Source organism: Camelus bactrianus, chromosome 29 (genome assembly GCF_048773025.1).
Source record: "Camelus bactrianus isolate YW-2024 breed Bactrian camel chromosome 29, ASM4877302v1, whole genome shotgun sequence".
In the NCBI taxonomy this organism is placed as follows: domain Eukaryota; kingdom Metazoa; phylum Chordata; class Mammalia; order Artiodactyla; family Camelidae; genus Camelus; species Camelus bactrianus.
This window is the reverse complement of record NC_133567.1, coordinates 12,518,174-12,528,802: the sequence shown is the minus strand read 5'-3', so window position 1 is coordinate 12,528,802 and position 10,629 is coordinate 12,518,174. Positions and strand designations below refer to the sequence as shown.

The following is a 10,629-nucleotide window of genomic DNA, read 5'->3' as shown; positions in this document are numbered from 1 at the left end:
TGTATAAAATTTATCGTGTTATTTTAGGCTACTTACAGGGGTATATCTTCCACAAGACAGAGATTTCCTTAGTTCAGGGATCCTGTCCTGTTCATCTTTTGTCCCCAGAACCTCCTATGGTCCCTCAGACACGGTGAATGGCCTCGGCACAGAATAAAACAAACAGAAATAGTTTCTTTATTCCCGAGTGGGCTCTCTGCCTCAGCAGCTGACTTCTGGAGACCTGCTCCCTCAGGCTCCTCGCCCTCCCGCGACGCTCAGGTGAAGGGCAGCAGGGCGGCTCGCCGCCTTCAGGCTGGGCTGGGCGGCTGCCCGCGCGCCTGCGCTGTCCGCTGCTCCGCTCCGGGCGCGTCTGTGCGTGTGTGTCTGTTTGGAGAGGCTTGGGGGACAGGCGAGCGGTGGGGGGAAGAGTTCAGCCTGAGTCACAGTCTCATTCACTGATTTCTTGACGCTGTCTTGCCAGGAGGCTCCCAACTACTCCCGCACCTTCAAGGTCCCCACCTCCCGGCTCTCTACTCTCAGACAGACCGACAGACAGACACGCAGACTCCCGAGTGAGTAGCCGCGGCTCGTGCTCCCCGGCAGCTTGGCCAGCTGTCCTCGGCGGTCCTGTTCTCCCGCTGGCTGTGTGTGTGTGTGTGTGTGTGTGTGTGTGTGTGTGTGTGTGTGTGTGTGTGTGTGTGTGTTTGCGTGCGCGCAGTAGGTGTCCCCGGGGTCCCGCGCTGGCTTTGAGAGCCCCCTGCCGGGGTCCGGGTGCCCATCGTGGCTGCGCCTCGGCAGGAGCTCGGAGCCCCGGGCGCGGAGAGCGAGTTTGCCGGGATTCCCCGGCTCGGCGCGCGGCCGCCGGTGGGGTTCCCCGGGAAGGCGCCTGGGTAAGGAGGCGGCGGGGAAGCCCCGGCTGTGAGCGGCTGGCAGGCCAGGAATCTGGGAGCGGGTCTGGCACAGCAGAGCCGAGGGAGACGACAGAGCGGCCGCCCCTGGATCCCATCCTCTCCGCCTTTCTCCCTTACCCTCCCTCCTTTCTTTTGTCAGTAGCATCACAAAAGCGCGTCGCAGAATGAGACCCAAAGCAGCTAAGTACGGCTCTCCTCTCCCACCTGGTACACATCCCCCCGGGCGGGAGAAATGGAGTGGCAGTCCCGGAGATCAGGGGCCCGGGCTCACCCTGGGGACACACCTGTTTTCGGCTCGTGCTGAGTTCAAACTGGGTGCTGGATCCCGCGAGGGTTTCCAACACATACGCACCGGGGTGTGCGCGCGCGTGTGTGTTTGTGTATGTGTGCGCGCGCCCCAGGCCCGCGCTCCCAGGGTGCGCTCGATGTAAATAGCACACCTCCTTACCGACCCGCGCGTACCAAGCCAGCTCCGTGGGCTCCTAGAGCGCTGTGATAGCGCGCCGGCATCTCTTTGTTTGGCGTGGCTTCCCCACCCCTCTGCAAAGCAAATTGATTTTCGGTTTTTCTTGACACCGCGCGCTGGGACTTGGAGTGGGCCGCAGCCTCGAATGCCCCTGGTATTTGTAATTGAATAGTTCTCTCCTGCGGCAGAGGGCAGGGTTGTTATTTTTAGTGTTGGGAATAAAGAGGCAAGCACGCTGACCTTTTTGCTGCTGCCTTGGGCTTTGAATAAGGGTCTGTAATTGATGAGGAAGACGGATTCACATCCAGTCGCGCACACGTGCCTGCGCACGAATGTGTACGCACATTTCTACACACCTTGCTTTCCTCCTTTCTTTTATTTTCTTTTTAAAAATCGGGACGGGGGGGTGCGTTGTGTTTGTAAAACCAAAAGAACAAACAAACAAAAAAACTTTCCTTTGTTCTTTTGAGCCTTTTCTATTTTGAGTAATGGAGTAGGAGTACCTAAAGGTTGCAATTAGTTCACTCGAATAAAAGACACTGCCTCTGAGTCAGAGCTGCCAGGTTGATAATTATTAACATATAAAAGCAGATGCGCTGTTTAAGGCAAAAGGGGCGGGGCGGGGGCAGGTCCACAGTAGACAAGGAGGGAGGGTCTCTGCCCACCGCCTGCTGCTTATTGTTTGGGCACTGGGGACTGCAGCCTGCAAATGCCTCCTCCTCCAGGGCTTCGCTCCTCGTTCGTTCCTCGGTCCCACTTGGAACGGTCAGAGCCCCCCAGCGCTGTTCCCCGGAGCGCTGGGGCGCCAGCCGCAGCTGCCCTTCGCTGACTGCCCTCTCTCTGCTTTGCAGGTTGGCAGCTTTGCGCCCGAGGGTGTCGCGAGCCGAGGCGGCGAGGACAGGGCGCCTCTGGCCCAGCCAGCACGCGGGATGCGGCGCGGGCAGCAGCGCTAAGCTCCCCTACGCTGGGCACGGGGCGTACGCGCTCTGGGCGGCTGGCGGAGCGGCGGCTGAGGAGGGGATGCGCCCGGGACACGCAAGGCTCCTGCCGCGAGCTACCAACCCGAGGTGGACCCTAAGTAGGGCTCATCGCAGGACCGCGCGGACCCCTGCCCTCCGGGGCACGCGGCTGCGGAGCCTCGGGGCCGCGGCTGCGGTCAGGATGCCGTGGGCACCTCACTGCTGGTGAGGATGCCCTGCTGCGCGGCTCTGCATCCCCAGCCCCGGTCCCTGGTGGGCACGACTGTCTGGGCCCGGCTTTGGCCCCTCGTGCGGGTGGATGAAAAGCGCCGGAGGTCTTTGAATGCGATCAGCGATCGAATCTGAATTCTAAGAGCCATGGACGAGGGCACGGGGCTGCAGCCCCAGGCGGGAGAGCAGCTGGAAGCACCGGCCAGAGTAGGAGCTGTCCAAGAAAAGTGCGAACCAGAGACCTTTAGGTCCCAGAGTTTACCGGCTCTGAACAGCACCTCCTGCAGGCCAGACCTGAGTCCCGCGAGCGTAGGCGCCAAGCCCGCCTCAGGCTGTACAGATTCTTCCCGCCATCAGAAGTTGAAGCCACGCTCCAGCCCGCGGGCCCCCAGCCCGTCCGCCCCGTCTACTTCGGCAGAGACTGCAGGGCTGGTGGAATGTAACCAGAGGGTGGAAGTCAGCAAAACCATGTCGGTGTCCTCCACTCTGGCCATGCTCCAGGGGAGAAGGTGCCTCTATGTGGTCCTCACTGATTCCCGTTGCTTCCTGGTTTGCATGTGCTTTCTGACCTTCATCCAGGCGTTAATGGTCTCTGGGTACCTGAGCAGCGTCATCACCACCATTGAAAGGCGCTACAGCCTGAAAAGTTCCGAGTCGGGGCTGCTGGTCAGCTGCTTTGACATCGGGAGCCTGGTGGTGGTGGTTTTCGTCAGCTACTTTGGCGGCCGGGGGCGGCGGCCCCTGTGGCTGGCGGTGGGGGGTCTTCTCATCGCCGTGGGGGCCGCCCTCTTCGCTTTACCTCACTTCATCTCGCCCCCATACCAGATCCAAGAGTTGAACGCCTCAGCCTCCAACGACGGCCTGTGTCAGAATGGCAACTCCTCGCCCACTGTGAAGCCACCCACCTGCCTGAAGGACTCGGGAGGAAACAATCACTGGGTCTATGTGGCTTTATTCGTTTGCGCACAGATTCTCATTGGAATGGGCTCCACACCTATTTATACCCTGGGACCAACCTACTTAGATGACAATGTCAAGAAAGAAAACGCATCCTTGTACTTAGGTAAGAGTTTCTTGTCTTCTTAGATAAGCTTGAACTCAAAAGTCACAAGGAAACACATTTTGCTCAATGTTATGTATTTTGTATATGTGTTTAAACATTGAGCTTCAGTATATTTTTTGTTTTCTTCTTTTCTTTTTGCCTTAGTGTAGTGTGTTTTCTGTTGGGGAAAGAATCCAATAGTTGAGAGTTCTTTGAATGAATTTTCAGACTCCCACTTCACATTTGTCTTTTCCCAAGTGATACAGACTTTTAAACTGTGGGGCGGTGCTTTTCTCTCTTGCTGCCTGTCTTTAGAAAAGCTCTGATTTATGAGGTTTATCTTCTCAAAGATGTCCCTCCAGAAGGGCTCAGGAAGGAACAGAAGTAGCTGGTGTGTGGAGTGAGGTTATTTACGTCTTTCATCCACTGCTGCTTCTCATTCCTGCCCCAACAGCAGGGTTAATGGAGTACCCAGACTACATTGAACATGCTTTATCACCTCCCTGTCTGTATTGTTTGCATATCATCTGGATCACTATTTAAAAAAGAACTTGAGTGATATCAAGTGACTAAGTTATCTTTATGCAGAAGCAACATCACAGGTTGTAAAGTTTATCCAAAGCTATTTTTATTGTTGCTTTGAAGACCCTCAATTACTTGAACTTGGGAGAAGAATCATTACTATTTTCTGAAAAGTGGTGGCTCTTGGACAGTGAAAGGGCAGTGAAACTGATACTCAAGTAAGAGGGTTATGTTTTCCCCAGTACAACTGCAGCCCCCAGAATTGGTTATAGAGGCTGTCTGAGCCATTTATAGTCCTCAGTAACTGGCCCAGACTCCTTAGAATGAGAATTTTATAACTTAGTTTTTTTTTTTATTAAATGCAAGAGAAAGAAATTTCTATGGCAGAGAGGAATAGCTTGCTTGTTACATTGCCTCCATGTTTTAACATTATGACAAATTTTCAAACAGAAAAGTTAAAACAACAGTGCAATGAACATCAGTCTACCTGGATTCAATAATTGTTCATTTTGTCCTGTTTGTTTTATCAACCTGTTTGTGTGTGTGTGTGTAGAAATATATATATTTTGGGTGGGAGGCTAAGCCCTTTGAAAGTGATTGCAGACACCTTTAGGCTTCAGCCATATCTTCTGAAAATAAGGACATTCTTTTATATAACTCAGGAGCTTAAACATTCTAAGAAAGTTAATAACCATTCCATCTTACCAGATATCCAGTCCATATTCAGATTTCCTCAATTGGCTACCCAGTGTCTTTTATAACTATATATTTTTTCAAATCAGGAGCCAGTCAAGATTCACTCATACATTGCACTTGGCTGCTAACCTTCTTCGCACTTTGTAATCTAGAACAGCGCTTCAACTTTTTTTTTTTTTTTTTTACTACATAGACTTTTTGAAGGGACAAAACTAGTTGATTTGTGGAATATTCCTCATTCTAGATTTACCCGATTATTTCCTCATGCTGTCACTTACCTTGTTCCTCCATTCCCCATGTTTCTTGTAAACTGCCAGTCCAGTCTAAAGGCGTGATTCGATTCAGACAAAACACGTTTGGCTATACTACTTTGTAGGTGACGCTGTGTATTTTCTATTACATGCATCTGGCCATTCATTAGTGTTATTGAGTTTAATCACTTGACTGAGTTGGTGAGTGCCAGGTCTTCCCATTGTGAACATACACTTTGAAAATAATAAGTCATCTTTAGAGTGACTCTGTAAACATCCCAATTGTTCTCTGTATTCTTGCTGATCTTTGCTTCCATTTACTTTGAAAACTTGAATCTCCCTTCCATTCCATTCCTGGGTACCAGTGATACAAATTTGCTTCATGAAAAACCCGGGCAGAGCCCTACACAAAGGGAGAACCTCCACTAGTTAGAGCCATGAGGTTTAACTTTTCTGGAGGTGATTTCCCATCAAGAATATGCCCAGCAAGTGCATATTCTGTGCTACTTATGGGAAGACCAGAAACGAGACGTAGTCCCAGCATCCGAGGTCCCTGCAGTGTAATGAAGAAATATTTCCAGTTTAAGTTAAGGGTGTGAAGTGACCTGTGAAAGGGGAAGAAATTTCCTCAAATGAGATTTGCTCTTACCCCCTCTTCCTCCTTTTCCTCCTCATCTTCTTTTAGATATTGACTAATAATTGTGGTTTTTTTTTTTTTGGAAAATATTTTGATGGATGCCTTAGGACACATTCTTTGGAAAACTCTGGAGAATTCTGCTTTGTATTAAATGGATCTCACTAAAAGCTCCAGTAGTTTGAGTCCACGAATCTCACATATATTATTTTATTTAATGTTCTCAATGTCCTTATGAGATTTCCCCTGTTTTATGAATGAGAAAACCAAGGCTCAGAGAGTTTAAGTGACTTGCTCATGGGCTTCAAATAAAGCACCTGTCCAGTCCCAGAGCCCTTGAACTTGCCTCCACGCTGTATGTTCTTTGGCAAGAGGATCTGAGAGCCAACTGAAACCAAAGGATGGCTCATGTTCAGTAGCATTCTGAATATGGTGCAGAAGGTGCAGAACTGAACTAAAGCCATCAAAACATGATCAAAACAAGATCGTTCTGTAGACCTTAGACCTTTTAAAGGAGCTTTTTACAGATTACCTGTGTACAAGTTCAGATTAGAGAGACCAATATATTCTTAGAACATGAGCAGTGTTAACCTAATATGATGTGGCATTTTTCCTAATGAGTAATTGGTGATATATCTTTGTTATTTTCCACAAAACTGTTCTTCTATATTACCTTGTGCACTCCCCACCCTTTTCTTAACTTTTTGTCAGTCTTTCTAAATGATTACAACCACAGAAGAAGAAGGAAATAAAAAAGCAGGTAGCAGGTTAGTAATTGCAGGCAGGAACAAATATCTGAATTAATGTAAAAACCATTGACATGGAATGTAAATGTATATCTTAATCTTTTGAATGTTCCAGTATTAACATTCCAGCCGCTTTCAGTGTAAAAGAGATATGGTATAGATGAGATAGAGCTGCCTTTACACCCATTAAATGCCCTAACTCTTTCTGCAAGGAGAGAGGTTCAGTGTCGACCCGGTGCACAGAGAAAGCTTTGTAGGTATGAAGAAGTAAGGTTGGCAACGGAACCATGATTTGTAATTGTATCTCAAGGAGAGGGAGAAAATGTGACCTTTTGGGGGAACAAGAAATTCATGAGCCAACAGGAAAGGAAACAAGAAAGAAGGGCTAACCAGGTGGGAAAAAGGCAAAAAAGAAAAAAAAAAAAAGTACATTTCTAGAATAGAAAGCCACGACTCCGATTGGGTGATTCTCAAAATGATTAACAATGGGCTGGCCATTGACCAGGTGGTGTGGGGGCAGCCACTCCACCCATCTGGTGTGTCCGCCCTCACTTCACACCACAGAGAAGGGTCGGCATCGACAGGGCATCTTAGAAAGAGCACCAGCTCTTGACGCAGCCGATCTCTGTTTAAGTCTAACTTTCCCAGTGACTGGGCATGAGACTTTTGACGAATCCCTTGACTTTTCCCAGCCTCTGTTTCCACATGGGCATTATTACATTTGTTCCCATCATTGTAATGTTTTGAGGACCAAACGGGATTATGTGTGTGCAAGCACTGGGCCAACTGTGGGAGGCAGTGCTTTGCTCTGTTAAAGCCGAACTCAGACTTGTCCTAGAGAGCAGACAGAGTGAGGAGCAGGAGATATTTTACTCCATCTGAGTATGAAAACCTTTAAACATATGTTTTAATAATTGGGGAGAAGAAAAGGAGCATTATGTAAGAAATTAAAACATTGTATAGGAAACACTCCTTAGACATTATAAGGAAAATCTTTTTTTTTAATATATTTTGAATATTTAGTTGTCCATGGTTTTTGTTGTTGTTGTTGTTGTTGTTGTTGTTGTTGTTGTTGTTGTTGTTGTTGTTGTTATTCTGGAATATTGACTTTATTCCCTGTGTTGTATAATATATTCTTGTAGCTTACTTTGTACATAGTAGTTTGTACCTTTTTTATTCCTTACCCTTATTTTGCACCTCCCCCTCCCCTCTCCCTACTGGTAACAGTTAATTTGTTCTCTGTATCTGTGATCTTTTTTTGTTATATTCACTAGTTTGTTGTATATTTTAGATTCCACATTTAAGTGATTTCATACAGTATTTATCTTTCTCTGTCTGACTTATTTCATTTAGCATAATACCCTCCAGATCCATCAATGTTGTTGCAAAAGGCAAAATTTCATTCCTTTCTTATGGCTGAGTAGTATTCCACCGGGTACATATACATATATATACACACCACATCTTCTTTCTCCATTCCTATACTGATGGACACTTAGGTTGCTTCCATATCTTGGCTATTGTAAATAGTGCTGCTATGAACATTGAGGTGCATGTATCTTTTAAAATTAGTGTTTTTGTTTCTTTCAGATTTATAGTGGAGTGGAATTGCTAGGTCATATGGTAGCTCCAGTTTTAGTTTTTTGAGAAACCTCCACACTGTCCATAGTGCACCAATTTACATTCTCGCCAACAGTGTACAAGGGTTCCCTTTTCTTTGTACAGGGAAATCTTGATCAGTGTTGCAGCAATGTTATATTCTGATTAACTGAATTTTCTGAGACCTCAAGATTTTACTACCAGAACTTTCTACCTGTCAACCTTTGATGAACACCTTTCTTTAATGGAGGAACATTTACATAATGTACATTTGCACCTAGTGTAATGTAACATAAGTTCTTCTGAGGTTTGTGTCCCAGCTTCACCACTGCAGGCCTTCATTTGTCCACATAGACTGTGCAGGATGTTGGTGAGCAAGAACTGGTCCTAAATCAGGAATTAAAAAAAAGAAAGCCAGAAAGTAATCACTATTCTTTTAAAATCGTTTCTTGATGACAACTTCTTCTTTTTCTTATTCTTCTTTAACATTTCTTCAGCCTTTTAAAAGTAGAATGAGCTTGAAGTAAGTTAAGTTCTATTTCATCAAGATTTTATAGTAGTATAAACATTGTGTATATATGTATACACACATATATGACTATTTCTCTCTCTATCCAGCAATCTATCCATCTATCTGGCATATATTGCTCTGAGTATGAAAATACTTAAACATACCTTTAAAAAATTTTTTTTAGTGTTTCTTATTTTTTAATAGGAGGAGGTAATTAGGTTTGTTTGTTTATTTAATGGAGGTACTGGAAATTGAACCCAGGACCTCATACATGATAGGTGTGCACTCTACCACTAAGCTATATCCTCCCCATCATACATATTTTATATGTAATTAGAAAAAAGAAAAGAAGTTCCTTTTTTTGTATATGTATTTTTATTGAAGTAGAGTCAGTTTACAATGTTGTGTCAATTTCTGGTGTACAGCATAATGCTGCTGTCATACATGAACACACATATATTCATTTTTATATTCTTTTTCACCATAAGTTACTATGAGATATTGAATATAGTTCCCTGTGCTCTACAGTATAAACTTGTTTATCTATTTTATATATATTAGTCAGTATATGTGAATCTTAAGAAAAGAGGTCGCTTAAAAACTGCCTAGAAAATCTTGATTGGTGTTTTGCAATGTTATATAGAGCAATCTGTATCTGTATATATAAGGTTTTATTTATAGTAATAAAACCAAAGAAAGATACATTTACGTGTCTTTCAACTCCGAGTTCCCTAGGACCATATAACCATGTGTATCTGTGGCTCTGACAAGTTAGGGATTAGTTATCCTGAGCAGCAAGCCTGCCAGGGTAGGTGGTCAAGGGCTGGTCCAGCCTCTGTGGTGCCAGCTTCCTCTCTGTCCTGCCCTGGCTTGTAGTGTGAGCTTTCTGGATCTTTTTGTTGGGATTTTGAAAGGGCTTAATAAATAGCACCCTTTCCCCTCACTTGAGTTCTGAGCTAAGTGAAAAATATGTCAGAGGAATAAACACATGGGAGCCAAAATACCACTTTCTAAAACTGATAGAGGTGAGGTTGAAAATACAGCTCGTATCTTTGTGCAAATGGACTTTCCCATAATCCCAGCATTAAATAGACTTACCCATGCAGCCACCAGCAATGCTGGACCTCAACAGGGTGGCAGCCCTGGGTCTCCCTCTGTGGCCTGGGGCCAGGGTGTGTGTGGATCAGACTTGTGCCAAGAAGGAGCAGAATTTCCCTCCCTGTGTGCAGGAGAGGAACTGAGCACCCCAGTTCATTTTCAGATTCATCCGTCATGTTAACCCCCTTCTGCCTTCCCAGGGAAGAGCAGTGATGGGGGTAGGGGGCGAGCCAAGAAAAGAAAGATGATGTGGAACATACATTTTCTTCTAAGCCTTCTAAGTGGGTATTTATTCTGCTTTCCTTTTGCTCATCTTGTTTACAATGTGTTCATCTTTGTAAGCCACATACAATTCCTTTGGGAAGTAGGCTCTGTACAAATCATGAATAAATAAAAATAAAATCTCCCCTGGATACTAATAGGAGGGAGGGCGATGGTGGAGGGATTTGAGGCAATGATCCCGGACACGTGGAGGAGTGGCTGGGCTGGATCAGTGCAGAGAGTGAGGACAGCTGGGCGCCAGTGGCCTGTGGCAGCCGCTTGCTGGTATGTTGATGAGTTTCATGTATACCTGGGACAGTTCCTCTGTGTCAGGATGTGTGCATCTTCCGTACCCTTACAATTCTTGAATTTATATGTTTATATATAAATACCTTTGGCCTCTAAGACAAAGTAGTCAAAGAGGCTGGTAAACCAACAAACTTCAGATTCTAACTGAAAAGCAAAGGATTTCCTGTCTCACTGTGGAAAAGGCAGTTGAGTGCGCATTGATCTATTCAGCCCGCCTGCAAATAGCAGAGAACAGCCTTTTTCGTAGTATTTCTGATACATCTTTCACATTGCTATCAGTTTAGTTATCTACGTGGATCAGGACAGTCCTTCTGAAACTCTAAGGGGTGTATGTGTGTGTTTGTGAATCACCAGGGTATTTTTTCAGAATGCAGATCCTGCTTCTGGAAGTCTGAGCTGGGGCTGGGACCC

General features: G+C 46.0%; 1 protein-coding gene across 2 annotated transcripts in view; it reads left to right on the top strand.

Annotated features, from left to right (window-relative positions):
- The first annotated feature begins 239 nt into the window (after positions 1-239).
- The window catches only part of SLCO5A1 (solute carrier organic anion transporter family member 5A1), a 108,197-nt gene continuing 97,807 nt past the window's right edge, over positions 240-10,629 (top strand). For both annotated transcript variants that reach the window (XM_045507126.2, XM_010970610.3), the window contains exons 1-2: positions 240-554; positions 2,211-3,612. In XM_045507126.2, coding sequence (XP_045363082.2) covers positions 2,697-3,612 — 916 coding nt within the window. In that variant the 5' untranslated portion in view covers positions 240-554; positions 2,211-2,696. The remainder of the gene's footprint in view (positions 555-2,210; positions 3,613-10,629) is intronic.